The sequence below is a fragment of the Otolemur garnettii genome, unplaced genomic scaffold (genome assembly GCF_000181295.1).
Source record: "Otolemur garnettii isolate 467f Iridium unplaced genomic scaffold, OtoGar3 scaffold00167, whole genome shotgun sequence".
In the NCBI taxonomy this organism is placed as follows: Eukaryota; Metazoa; Chordata; class Mammalia; order Primates; family Galagidae; genus Otolemur; species Otolemur garnettii.
Genome location: NW_003852562.1, coordinates 3,398,806 through 3,413,437, shown reverse-complemented (window position 1 = coordinate 3,413,437; position 14,632 = coordinate 3,398,806). Strand labels below are relative to the sequence as shown.

Genomic DNA, 14,632 nt, shown 5'->3' with positions numbered 1-14,632 from the left:
AGACAGGGTCTCACTATGTTGCCCTCAATGGAGTGCTATGGCGTCACAGCTCACAGCAACCTCAAACTCTTGGGCTTAAGCAATTCTCTTGCCTCTGCCTCCCAAGTAGCTGCCACTACAGGCGCTCTCCACAACACTGGCCATTTTTTTTGTTGTTGGAGTTGTAATTGTTGGTTAGCTGGCCCAGGCCAGGTTTGAATCCACCAGCCTGGGTGTATGTGGCCAGCACCGTAACCACAAAGCTATGGGCACTGCCTCTAGTCTTTATTAGTTCCTTTATTCTCTGTCTGTGAGTTCATTTCATTCTTCTTTTTACTTTTTTTTAAGGTAAAAGTTGACTTGATTAAGTTGATCAAGACTAAGTTGAAATAGCTCTTGCTTATTTAACACAGGCTTTGGATAGTATCTGTCTTGTATGATACTTGGAGCATGTAGTCCATATTTATTTGAGTATTTATTGATATGATGAGGTTTATGTTTACCATTTTCCTATTTGTTTTCTATTTGTCACATTTGTTTTTTCTTTCTTTTTACATCCTTTTGGATAAAAACTTTTAGTAATGCAGTTTTCCTATTCTATTGGCCTTTTAGATAAACATTTTTGGGGGGGTTTAGAGATTACATCATTTATTCTTATCTTATAGTTTACTTAGAATTCATATTGTTAATGTCATTCAAAAAAAAATTTTTTTTTTACAGCTTTGGCCGGAGGCCGGCTTGAACCCACCACCCTTGGTATATGGGGCTGGCGCCCTATTCCTTGAGCCACAGGCACTGCCCTCATTCAAAAATTTTTAATTTCATTTGTTTTACATTTCAGTTCTGTTTTTATGGTTCTTTTTAAGTTTCTGTTTCTCTGTGTTTATTCCTCATTTGTTCATTATATCTATCTTTTCTTTGAAATCCTTGAATATGTAGCAACTATTTTAAAGTCCTCTGATGATTCTAAAGTCTGGGAAATTTCTGTTGATTCTGAATACTTTTTCCATAATAAAAAGTTTCATTTTCCTGACTTTTCACACTTCTGGTGTTTTTTTTAAATTATACTCTATATGCTATGAACAATACATTTTAGGGAGTCTGGCCAATGTTGTCTTCCTGTAAAAGATGTTGCATTTAGTTCAGCCAAGAAGTTAAATTACCAGAGGATTTTCTCCATCCTGGCAGGTTTGGATTTAGTCCTTGTTAGAGTTGGTCCATTCCAGTTTTGTCCTTACTCTTCAAGTAATGACTTTTCTGTGTTTCAGCTGATTGCCTGAAGTGCTCAGCCACATTCCTGTTTTCTGCCTACTTTGGATTGCAATGTTTCCCAGCCCCTACAACCCTGGGCATTCAGCTTCCAGACCTGCGGCAGCTTCTCATTGCTAAGCTTCATAGAATCTTGTCCTATGCATGCACAACCAAGGACTCTGGGACATCTCCATGCAGACTTCTGGGCCCTTCCTCTCTGCAGCTTTCTGCTCTCAGGATGTTAACTTGCTTCAGCAGTCTTTGTCTTCCTTTGATTTCTGCTTTTTAGCTCAGCAGAACTGCTGTGTACAGCTTGGACTTCATTTTTCTCACCCATGTCTGGAACACGACCCATGATAGGACCTGGAGGGGACGCAAGATTCACTTCCTTTCTCTCACCATTTTAAAGCACCTTGCTTGTGTGAAGCTTTGTGCTGGGCTCCATGAAAGATACAAACAGGCAAATGATGAGGAGCTTACAGTAAAGCCACACAGAAACTGCATCGTATACCGGGGTGACTTATACCCCAAAGTGGATCATTAGCACATACTATTCTCAGAGGGATAAGATGTCAAATTCATTCTAATTTATTATTTTTATGAGAGCGCATATGTCTTTCATGATCATGAAAGTAAACAGAGCCAGGGTATCTTGTGAGTTTTCCTGCTTTGGTCCAGGAAAATGTTTGCTTTTGTCTCAGATTCTTTGATCAGGTTTCCCCCCCTACTCTCATCACTTCTGTCCAGTGGTAGATGTGAGAAATCAAATACAATGAGACAGTACTTACTGCCAGCCGGCGTTCCTCCATATCTGTTTATTGAATATGTCCTCTGGCTCAGATGCCTTGCTAGAATCTGAGGATAGAGAGACTAAGACCCAATCAATGCCTTTGAGGCACCCACAATCTTTATGCTTAAATAAATGCAATAAAATCTGGTTACAGCTTTTGATAGAGGTCAACTGTATAAATCCGGAGGACACTTTTGACTAAGTCGGGGAAGAGGAAGGATGTTAGGGAAGGCTTCATGGAGGTGCCACTCTCAAAACTGAGTTTGGAAGTGGAAATGAGAGTAATGGAACTGGAAGTCGGTACAACCCACTTTAGAGAGCTACTTCTTCCAGGGACGCTCAGAACATTAAGCAGGGTGCAATGTGCCTGCAACTTGAATTTGAGGCAGAGATTGTGGGTCAAGTTAGAGAACATGTAGGCAGGGACTTCTAAGAATCACCAAGCAGGGCACACCATCCAACTGCTTTGAACCATTTTCCTTTTGTGAATTTTGATTGTTTTCTCTAGAGCAATTTGTGTTTATGGTAATAAATGAAAAAATATGTGAACAGGTAAAATGAAGAGAATTATACAACCTACAATCCTGCAATAAAACTTCTTTTAACAAGTTATACATTCTTCCAGATAAAAATTTTATTAAATCCTGCTTCTTGTTTTATAACCTGTTTTTTTGGTTAACATTTTAGAAATGTTTTTACATGTTAATAGGTATCCTTTTGCCTTATTTGTAATGTTGAAAGAGTAGTATTTCTTTCATTAAACCATAATGTTTTAAAACATGAATATATGATAGTAAAAGTATTTGAGTCTTAGACATTTTAGTTGTTTTCAATGTTTGGCTATTAGAAATAGCATTTAGATGAACATTCTTGCCCACACAGTTATTTCTCTGAGTCCCTGTCAACAGCTTTATTAAATCTCATCTTAAGACAACAAGCTTACAAAACACACATACCTGGAATAACCTGGAATAAGAAGTCAGTGCTAGACATTACATAATCATCTCCCTCTTAATTATTAACCAGCATTAGTTGTTGTGGCATCCTACATGGTGACCTTTCCCATGGTATTTCTCAAATCTCCTATCTGCAAATGGAATGAGCTGCCTCCCGAGGAGGCGATGAAGCTGAGCTGAATTCAGGTTCACAGATAGCGGGGGCCTCTGTGTGCTGGGAAGGGGCTGAAGGAACTCCTCAGGGAGCTCAGTCTGAGAGGGGGATGTGCCTCATCATGTGAAGTAACTGATGTGAGAGAATTATGTCTAAGGGTCTTGGTGCCCAAAGGAAAGATGCACAGCTTAGTGTGGCAGGTCCGGTGGGTTGGGCCGATTCAGAGAACGTGCCAGGCACGGAGGACAGCACCTCGTTGGGCCACTGCAGAGAGCAGTCACTAACAGATCCAAGAAGGGTTTGCAGTGGGGTGAGTAGTGAAGCCAGATGATATCTAAGCTGCTTTCCAAAGCGTCTCTAAAATAAACGCTTACTAGACTCCTTCACCTGTATTACATCACTTAATCCTCACAAAGTCCCTATGGAGAATAAATGTATTCTCGTCTGTACAGGTAGGTAACAGGCTCACGCTGGTCATAGACAGAGGAGCTGCAGATCTAGCCTAAGTCTCTTCTACTCCAGACCCCAGGTTTGATCACTGCACCACATCACTGCTGGGAGTTGAATTCCTTGGCAGGTGGTGTTACCTTTCCCTACAGTGTTTTTTAGTTTCTCATCCTTTAGGGAGGGAAGCGATGAACATTCATGAGGCACTACTGTTGTCATTTCTGGAGTTTTACATAAATTTTCTCATGTAATCCTCAAAGCATCCCTGTGAGAGGCACAGGAAAGTCAGGCGTACCTGTCCAGGTGAAATAATGTGTCCAAAGGCACCTGACTAAAAATGGTGCAGCAGGAACTTTATCTGACATCTGCTCTTTCCTTTGGCCCAGGTCAGTTGTCTTTTCCTTGCTGACCTTCCTCTGAGCCACGTCAGGGTCCTTGAGGATGGAAGAGTGTTCCACGATTATAAACAGTTCTATTGTCTGACACCAGCCACCCGATTTGTTCCCACTCCAGCCTGACGCATTGCTATCCCTACCCAGCAATTGTTCTACAGAGGAGTGCCTGTTAGATTTAGGACACCACTGTCCAGAGGCCTCAAGCTGGGCCAGATTGGCATAGCCATCTGGTTCTAGAGCTCAAGGAGTACCTTGAGTACCAGCCTGGGCTGCTGCCTTGATTTTCTATTAAACTGTTCAACAGCATCATGAGATTTCCCATCACCTGGGAAGGGAGAGATGGGGGTGGTGGTGAGGAAGGTAGAGAAGTGGGGGGGACATCTCAAAGCTGGCAACATTAAGGGGCATCATAAAATCCCTGGTTTCCCGGATCACAGAAGTGAGTGCTGCTTTTCTTTTGATCACCATTTTAGTCTCCATTTTCTTCTTAGCATACAGATAGCTGTTTCAGGTCATGAAAAAGTGCATTCAGTGAAATGAAACATAATAGATATTCGCTAAGAAACTAAAAAGAGAAGTTAGGCGTAAACTATCTTATTCCACTGAAATGTTTGGCTGAACTCATAAGAATGTTGATGAGGCTGTTCTTGGACGCCTGTTCTGAAATGAACCACGAGAGGAATACTTAGGCTATACGAAGAGGCTATTTGGCTCACTGAACAAAAGAATTTCTTCAGGCCTAGGGAGTGGAATGAAAATTGGCATGATCATTTTAGACACTATACAGAATTAAATGGAGAATCAGAACGGAGTTTTCAAAGGGGATACATTGAAGGAAGAAAAGGCTAATAAACAGCGCTTGTGTTTGTAGAAAAATAGGGAGAGTAAATCAAGGCATTCACAGGTAAAGAGAAACTCAATTCAAGTAGGGGAGGGGAGAAAACCTATAATACTCACTATTCTTTGTAAATAACAAGGAAACAAATGAAAATAAGATATCAGAAGTCAGTAAGAATTTATGGGGGTATAAAGGTGGTCTGATGGACACAAAGTCCTTTTCGTCGGTGTAGGAAACTCTGGCTGATGCTAACTATGGGCATCTGAGCTCCTCACAGCAATACTTAGCTGTTTTTGCTCTTGGCTTATACCTTGTACCCTGGGTCTGTGGGAAACGAGTACTGTCCCAGAGTTCCAGAGCAGAGGCCAAGGTTGGAGAGTGGAATTGGTTTTTTCATTTATTGTGCTGGTTCTTCTTAGGGAAGAACGAAGATAGTGAGGACATGTGCTAGAATTTTAGTCATGAACGATGACTATAAAATATGAAATAGACTCCAACAACTTGAGTCAGTTTGAAAACTCCCAGTCTCTTAGGATAAAAAACATAATCCTGCTTAGAAATTCCTGGTGTGATCACAAATGGGGAATTGGTTCTTTTCACGAAACCCATAAATTAAAAAGTACATAATCCAAAGTCGGTTAAATAGTAAGACACTATAATAAATTCTTATTTCATTAACTTTTCAAAATATGGATAATTCCACACTCAACCCAAGACATGGACATTTTTCCACTGACTTGCTAAAAACAATGGCAATAACTCTAGTCATGGTAGCTGCCCACTGTGTGGTGACCTACTTTTGAAATAATTTATTAGTTCCAGCTGATTTTTACATTGTGGGGTTAGTCATTGTGTTAGGCTTGATGAGAAACAGATATAACTAGAGCTGGGGATTAAAATGTGTATTACATTCCTCTTTCTAATCAGAGATAAATTTACTGTGGTTTTTCTCTTTCCAGGCTCATGCCAAAATCTGGCATCTCTACAATACTTCTTTCCGTCCAACTCAGGGAGGCCGGGTGTCCATTGCTCTAAGCTCCCACTGGATCAGTCCTCGAAGAATGACTGACCAAAGCATCAAAGAATGCCAAAAATCTCTTGACTTCGTACTTGGCTGGTTTGCCAAACCCATATTTGTGGATGGGGACTATCCTGAGAGCATGAAGAATAACCTTTCATCTGTTCTGCCTAATTTTACTGAATCTGAGAAAAAATTCATCAAGGGAACAGCAGACTTTTTTGCTCTGTCCTTTGGACCAACCTTGAGTTTTCAGCTGTTGGACCCTCACATGAAGTTCCGCCAAATAGAATCTCCCAGCCTGAGGCAACTGCTTTCCTGGATTGACCTTGAATATAACCACCCTCAGATATTTATTGTGGAAAATGGCTGGTTTGTTTCGGGGACCACCAAGAAAGATGATGCCAAGTATATGTATTACCTCAAAAAGTTCATAATGGAAGCCTTAAAAGGTATGATTTGAGGGGTGGGGGGAATTCTCATTTCCTGCTAAAATCCACTGGACAAACAATCTTTAAGATTACTTATCATAAACTGTGGGAATTTGTAGCTTTTAGTCAACAGGTAGAAATCCATTTTGGCAACAGCAGGAATGCATTCACGTGACATCCTTCTTATTTAGGACCTTAGGGAACTCAAATTAATTTTGAAAACTCATTTGTAAATGAGAAACAGGGTTCTAACATTTGCAATTATTAAATTTTTTGAACAACTAATCTAGATTTTCAGATTAAATTGAGCAAAAAATAAATTCCCTGATATTTAGCTTTCTATAAACTTATTTGAATTCTTATTGTTTTGGGCTGAATAAAACACCCTTTAAAGAAAAAAGGGATAGCCATATTTTTGAAACAAAATAGTAACTAGCTCGTGCTTCTAAAGCCTTTCTTTATTGTGTTATGCACAGTGCTGGGTGCCTACCTTGGAGAGCGAGACGCCTCCCTGGCCCTGTGAAGCACAGGTTAGAAATAAAGAACTGTCCTGGGCTCAGAAATCCAAACAAAAACAGGCTGGAGATAAGCTCATTTGTTTGTGAGGATATTTATTTGGAGAGTTCTCTAAATTTGACTAAAGCCTTTTGTCAAATAAGAGAAATCGCAGGTTTACCAAATAAGGAGCATTATATGTAATTTTTCTTCTGTAAGTAGTAAAACCCTCAGGTGCGCTTGCATGGTGACGTGAGTGCCCAGCGAAGGGTCACGTTGCTCTTGTCCTCTCTCGCCTTTGCAGCCATCAGGCTGGATGGGGTCGATGTCATCGGGTACACGGCCTGGTCCCTCATGGATGGTTTCGAGTGGCACAGAGGTTACAGCATCAGGCGTGGACTCTTCTATGTCGACTTCCTAAGCCAGGATAAGAAGTTGCTGCCAAAGTCGTCAGCCTTGTTCTACCAAAAGCTGATAGAGAAAAACGGCTTCCCTCCTTTACCTGAAAACCAACCCCTAGAAGGGACGTTTCCCTGTGACTTTGCTTGGGGAGTTGTTGACAACTACATTCAAGTAAGTCAGCTGACAAAACCAATCAGCAGTCTCCCCAAGCCCTAGCACTAGTAAGTAGTGCTTTCTTATTAGGCTGGATGTCATGGCACTTTGCCCGTCCTTTGAGATGGAATGCTGCACCTTTCTCTCCAAAAATCTTCCGATCTTCATCTTGCACTTGAAGTTAGATCCAAAGGCAAACATATTAAAAAACTATGAATATTTAAGATCTAATAAGAGATAAGACAGTTAAATGAGATGAAATACTCAGATTTAGTATTATGATTTTTCTATCCTTTTAAAAGAAGTTGAGTTTTTTCACAAATAAGATACAACTCAGAACTCCAAAATATCTGAGATATCAGTGGGGCTGCTAGGAATGAGGCAGGAACATTGGACTGAGCCCTCCGGAGACATAACTGCAGAACCCATAAAAAAACTTGCAGAGGGCGGCACCTGTGGCTCAAAGGAGTAGCGCGCTGGCCCCATATGCGGGAGGTGGTGGGTTCCAACCCAGCCCCGGCCAAAAACCGCAATAAAATGAAATAAAACTCAAAAAAGAAAACTTTACATGGGGCTTGTAGCTCAGTGGGTAGGGTGCTGGTCACATACACCAAGGCTGGTGGGTTTGAACCTGGCAGGGGCCTGCTAAAAAAAAGACAACTGCCACAAAAAAATAGCCTGGTGTTGTGGCGGGCACCTGTAGTTCCAGCTACTTTGGAGGCTCAGGCAAGAGAATTGCTTAAGCCCAAGAGTTTGAGGTTGCTGTGAGTTGTGACAACATGGCACTGTACCCAGGGTGACAGCTTGAGACTCTGTCTCAAAATAAAAAAAAATAAGGAAACCTTAGCTCTAAAGATTCCCTGGATGGAATGTTCTTTTTAGCAGTAGTCAAAGAAATGGTACAGAGGTTACAGCATCAGGCATGGACTCAGTTTTTCAGTCTGATCAACCAATATTTATTGTCTACTGTGTAGTGAGCTCCCAATGCTTTTTCATTTCCCTAATTTTAAAGGGACTTGTTTTCCAGAGTTTGACTGAATACTTCAGTAAACACTTGTTGGTTTAGCTTTAGCGTGTACAAAAAATCCTATGTAAGTGGCTGGGGTGGCTCAGTTAAGGGGTAAAGGCACAATGTGATGAGTAGGGGGACCCCTGCTTTCATAGGAGCAAAGAGTCTATAGAGAGAGAATGATGGGCACGCAATTTATGAGAAGGGGCAGCTGGGGCAGGATGGTAAGTAAAGGAGCTGGGGGGGGGGCGGGGAAGTTGCTGAATGGTCTGAATGTGAGAACAGCAGTCAGGGCAGAGACCAAGTTCGTGTCCACAGATGAGCATTGGGCTGTCCCACGGTGGGTTCTTGGAGCCAATTCATTGTTTCTATAACTCATGACATTGAGGGGCTGAGGAAAGGCCTTCTATTTGAAACAGTTGCTGTTTTCCTCTACATATCAAATGATAACATTCTATTTATAAGGAAATGAACCAACACTTCCCTTAACACTTTCCTTGTGGATTGGATCATTCTTGTCTTTTTCAGACCATCCAGTTTATTTTAGAGGCAGCCTTGGACCTAAATTCCCCCTTGCCTTGCAAAGACTGAAGACCCCATATTAACAAGAGTGAGCGCAGGAGAAAGGCCCCCTAGCTCCTTCCTGCTCCTGCGGGTTCCTGCCCGCTCCATCTGGCTCCTTCTCCGCACCCCCGCTGCAATCTGGAATCTCCTTTTCCTAATTTCTCTTCTCCAAGTGGGAGCCACAGTGGGGTTCAGGGGAGGGAGAGGAGGAGCCGCACAAAGACGGAGGAAGCAACATCTGCAACTTTTCCTTCCTCTGCCTTTATCTGGGGCTGAGTGTGGAGGGGCCTGGCCAGGATCTCTGCGACGGCGGGGCGGGGAGGAACCCGGGCGAGAGTGGGGGTGTGGGGGCGCCCGTTTTCTCCTGCTGTGTTCCCATGCCAGGGCTGTGTGCCGGCTTTGGGAACTGCTACGCAGTACGAAGTGTCAAGACTACATCCTATTTCCCTAAGGGGAAAGAAGTTTCCTCAGAAGTTACCAGTATGGCAGTGAATAGCAGCGAATAGCAAGGGAGATTTGGGGAGAGAGTTCCTTTTCCTACTCCCTAGAAGAAATTAGGGAGTCAGCCACTCGGCAGCCCAGGACCACCTCTCTCAGGCCACTCTATCTTTTTATCTCATCAGCTCATGGTCCCCACCCGCCACCTGGCAGAGCGCCTCAGTCTCTTCTCCAACCAACACAAAATTGAGTCCCTCTAAGCGCAGAGGGGGAACTTCCCCGAAGCTCTCTGGTGGAGGAAAGGCCCAGATCGCTGTTCCTCCTTCTGGTTACATTGGCAGTGCCCTTCCCAAGCTCACTTCCTGGTAGGCCTAGTAAGGTAAATTCTGTTATGTCAGTTCCCAGGGTTTTCCTTTGCAAGCAGTACTTTAAGACAAGCCCTAAGAAGTTGTTTGTAGGCCATCCAAATTCATCTTTTCCCTCTCGGCTGGTACTTCAAACTCAGTATTTGAGGTACGCATTTCACCTGAACAACTTTAAAAAGAATATTCCATTAAGCACACCACCTGCCTTAGGACCTTCACATGGATGGTCGCTTTCCTTGGACCTAATCTCCCAGCTGATAGATTTGTTTTCCTATAACCACTAATGCTAATAGTTAAAATAAATATTCACATGCTCCAGAGTGAGGGTCCAGAGATTCTTTAACACTGGTCCCTGTTAGGAGAAAGTTTCTTCCATAATATAGTAAATATATGCTTTATGCCCCTTCCTTCTTAAAGGTCCCACTTTATTATTTCATTTTTTAGTAAATTAATGGAGGTTAGATTTTAATGTTTCCTAAACACTCATTTCTCAATGTCTTGGATTTTTAAGAATCAGATTTTTTTCTTCCTGCAGAAACTATATGCTAGTCTTGTATGTTTGTTTTCAGATGGATTGAATAAAAGCTGTTGTTTTGGAACAATTATGGTAGAAAAGTTAGGAATTTCATCAGCTCTGAGCTCTATAAAAATCATCTGAAAAAATTTCTTCAAGCTCTGAACACTTTTACTTCAAAAGAACATGCAAATATTTTCTCTTGTGAAGCTGAGGAAACATGATTTGTGGGTGCATCACAGTGGAAAAATATTTCTGACAGCATTCCCACAGCATTAGGGGAAATGCATGCGTGGGTGTTCTACAAGGGACAATTCTCCAGAAAAAGCAATTTCCCTCTGACACGCTGTTTCTTTCTTTCTTTTTTTTTTTTTTTACTTTCTTTTATAAACACAGCACTTACCTCTCCAGAGAAATAACAGTGCATTTGCAACAGGCCGGGGAAATGCAACACAACCTCTGCTGTAGCGTCTCACCCCAGTTTGATGTATAGCATCAGACCAAAGAACCGGTTATAATGGGATTATTTCAGAGGAGAAAACTGGCTTGGCTTGTAGATTTTCCAGGTGCACTTTTTAGTTTGAGTCCTCTCCACTGTACACACATGGAGAGAGAATTTTATAATTTGCCTACTTTTCCTGAATACCTATTTTCAATTTGAAGGACTTTATGTCATATATAGAGAACGATTATCATCATTGTTACAGAAAAATAAGTTAGACAATAAAAAAGTATGTTAAAAAATCCCACTACGTGTAGACGACAATATTGGTTTTTTTCCACATTCTTTATCAGACTTTCTACCATCAGTCAGATCGCATTTGTTAAATTCTGTCATTGATTCTAAAGCCAAAAAAGGCAAGAGTTTTGTTTATTTGGCACCTCTTCTACCTGGAGTGAAACTCAACTTAGAAGATTTTAAGAAGTACAATATAATTTATAAATATTGTTTTATTTTCTGACTCTAACTCAGATTCTAAGATTTTTCTTTTGTCTTGTTTTCTTTCTTTTTTTTCTTCATTAATTTGAAAGTCTCAAACCATTTGTGATTTCTTATATTAAAAAAAAAAACTTGGGTGGCACCTATGGCTCAAAGGAGTAGGGCGCTGGCTCCATATGCTGGAGGTGGCAGGTTCAAATCCAGCCCCGGCCAAAAACTGCAAAAAAAAAAAAAAAAAAAAAAAGCAAATAACACCTGTAGTCCCAGCTACTTGGGAGGCTGAGGCAAGAGAATTGCCTAAGCCCAGGAGTTGGAGGTTGCTGTGAGCTGTGATGCTATAGCACTCTACTGAGGGTGACAGAGTGAGACTCTGTCTCTAAAAACAAAAACTTCCAAAAATACTGTGCTTGGCTGGTCGTGGTGGCTGAGTACTGTAATCCTAGCACTCTGAGAGGCAGAGTCTGGTGGATCATCTAAGCTCAGGAGTTGGAGACCAGCCTAAGGTAGAGTGAGACCTGGTCTCTAGGGTGTCAAAATGAGACTGTCTCAAAAAGAAACACACACACAAACAAGAACCCCACAAAAAAACAAACCCTAAACCCCAAACAAACAAAACCTCTGCTTGGGTAATATAGACTTTCCATGTGCAAGAATCACTAGTGCTTATTTTGTGAAGTAACTAAACAAATCCAGACTTTTAAAAAACAAAGTAACAATTGAAGAGTTAGAATGAGTAAAACAATGAGCACACATGAAAGTAGAATGTTTTCTTCCTAAAGAACTTACAATTCATGAAAAATGGTTTAAATTCTCAGCTAGAAAGGTTACTATTTTTGCTCATCTTGTTTGCTAGTTTTGACTCACTTCAGATCTGCCTGGGCAGAGCTAATGTTTATGCTCCCTCCGCAGGTGGACACCACTCTGTCTCAGTTTACCGACCCGAATGTGTACCTGTGGGATGTACACCACAGTAAGAAGCTTATTAAAGTGGACGGGGCCGTGACCAAGAAGAGGAAATTCTACTGTGTGGACTTCGCTGCCATCCGGCCCCAGATCGCCTTACTCCGGGAAATGCACGTTACGCATTTTCACTTCTCGCTGGACTGGGCCCTCCTGCTCCCTCTGGGCAACCAGTCGCAGGTGAACCGCACGGTCCTGCACTACTACCGCTGCGTGGCGGGCGAGCTGGTGCGCGCCAACATCACCCCGGTGGTGGCGCTGTGGCAGCCCGCGGCCCCGCACCAGGGTCTGCCGCGGCCCCTGGCCAGGCAGGGGGGCTGGGAGAACCCGCACACTGCCCTGGCTTTCGTCGAATATGCCAGGCTGTGTTTCAAAGAGCTGGGCCACCACGTCCGGCTGTGGATCACCATGAATGAGCCGTACACGCGGAACATGACCTACGGCGCGGGGCATAACCTGCTCAAGGCCCACGCCTTGGCGTGGCGCGCCTATGACGAGAAGTTCAGGCACCTTCAGAAAGGTGAGATCTCCATAGCCTTGCAGGCCGATTGGATAGAACCAGCCTGCCCTTTCTCCCCAAAGGACAAAGAAGTGGCCGAGAGGGTTTTGGAATTTGACATCGGCTGGCTGGCCGAGCCTATTTTCGGCTCTGGAGACTACCCACGGGTGATGAGGGACTGGCTGAACCAGAGAAACAATTTTCTTCTACCTTATTTCACGGAAGACGAGAAAAAGCTAATTCAGGGAACTTTTGACTTTTTGGCTTTCAGCCATTACACCACTATCCTTGTAGACTGGGAAAAAGAAGATCCAGTAAAATATAATGATTACCTCGAAGTGCAAGAAATGACCGACATCACGTGGCTCAACTCTCCCGGCCAGGTGGCGGTGGTGCCCTGGGGGTTACGCAGAGTGCTGAACTGGCTGAGGCTGAAATACGGAGACCTTCCCATGTATATCATATCCAACGGAATCGATGACAATCCCCACGTGGAGCAGGACGAGTTAAGGATGTACTACATACAGAATTATGTAAATGAAGCACTTAAAGGTAAGGAGCCCCCGAAACAGACACTCTCCCGCATAAGCACAGGCTGTCACCCTCAGAACCTAGTGCTACCCATTCTGTGCCTTGCTGAAACAGTTCAAGAGATACCTAGTATTTTTCCTGGGGATAAAGAAGTTTAACTAGAAGTCAAAGACAGGAAGTCTCTAGCACCAGCTCTGTAGCTGTAAAAGCATAGACTCCTAGCTCCTCCATCTCAGGTGGAAGAATTAACTGCTTCACATGCATAAAGATTTAACCCAAGTACATGGTTTAATTATGTGAAACCAGCTGTTAAATGTAGCTCAGTATTTGTCTTGCAATTTGCCTACTTGTCTTCGTGAAAAAAGAAGCCTTTTATGATTAGATCTAATTGAGTCTGAAGTTTTATTAAATGGTAATGAAAACTTCCCAGATGCACAAAGGTTATGTAAAAGCCATGTGTTGTGTGCAAGATATTTTAATAACTGCTCTCCTGTCCTTTGTTTTTCCAGCCTACGTATTGGATGGTATCAATCTTTGCGGATACTTTGCTTATTCGTTTAATGATCGCACAGCTCCGAAGTTTGGCCTCTATCGTTACGCTGCAAATCAGTTTGAGCCCAAACCATCCATGAAACTTTACAGGAAAATTATTGACAACAATGGTTTCCCAGGCCTGGAAACTCTGGGAAGATTCTGTCCGGAAGAACTCACCGTGTGTACTGAATGCAGCTTTTTTCACACTCGAAAGTCTTTACTGACTTTCATAGCCTTTATATTTTTTGCTTTTATTGTTTCTCTTTCCCTTATTTTTTACTACTCAAAGAAAGGCAGAAGAAGTTACAAATAATTCTGAACATTTTCCTATTTGTTTTGAAATAGTTATGCACACACATTAGCTGTTAATCATTTGCACTGTTCAGTTTTGTGAACATACATCTAACTTCTAGAAAGCTTTTTTGTGGCTTATGACAGAGTTTGTTTTTTTTTTCTTTAAGCAATGAATCTTGTTCTGTCACTAAAATGTAGTGGCACTGATCATAGCTCATTATAGCCCTGAACACTTGGGCTTAAGTGATTGTCTTTTCTCAGCCTCTCAAATAGCTGAGACTATAGGTATGTGCCATCATGTCTAGTTAATTTTTTAATTCTTTATAGAAATGAATCTCTTTAATGTTGTCCACACTGATCTCAAACACTTAGCCTTGAGATGTCCTTCCACCTCCACCTCACTAAGTGTTGGGATTACAGGTGTGAGCCACTGAAGTTGGAATGATAGAAGTTTTGAAATGGGCATAGGGATGGTAAAATATCGAATGATGTGAATAGTGCCTGAATTTGTTCTCTATCTGGGTGATTAAAAAACTGACAGGTACCATAATTTCTATAACACATACTGTGTTTAGCATTCCTAAACTTGATGTTTTTATTGAAGTAGTAATTGCAAGAGCTGAAATAAAAAGTTAAGTCCCAAGTAACCACCTTTCAACTGTAATGTCACTGCCT

The 14,632-nt window shown here is 42.1% G+C and overlaps 1 protein-coding gene across 1 annotated transcript in view; it reads left to right on the top strand.

The window, feature by feature from the left end:
- Positions 1 to 13,976, top strand: part of KL (klotho) — a gene marked incomplete at its 5' end in the record, with an annotated part of 50,665 nt that extends 36,689 nt beyond the window's left edge. Inside the window, 4 exons of the mRNA XM_012811594.1 lie at positions 5,770 to 6,280; positions 7,059 to 7,327; positions 12,049 to 13,150; positions 13,639 to 13,976. Coding sequence (XP_012667048.1) covers positions 5,770 to 6,280; positions 7,059 to 7,327; positions 12,049 to 13,150; positions 13,639 to 13,976 — 2,220 coding nt within the window. The remainder of the gene's footprint in view (positions 1 to 5,769; positions 6,281 to 7,058; positions 7,328 to 12,048; positions 13,151 to 13,638) is intronic.
- Between the last annotated feature and the right edge of the window lie 656 nt (positions 13,977 to 14,632).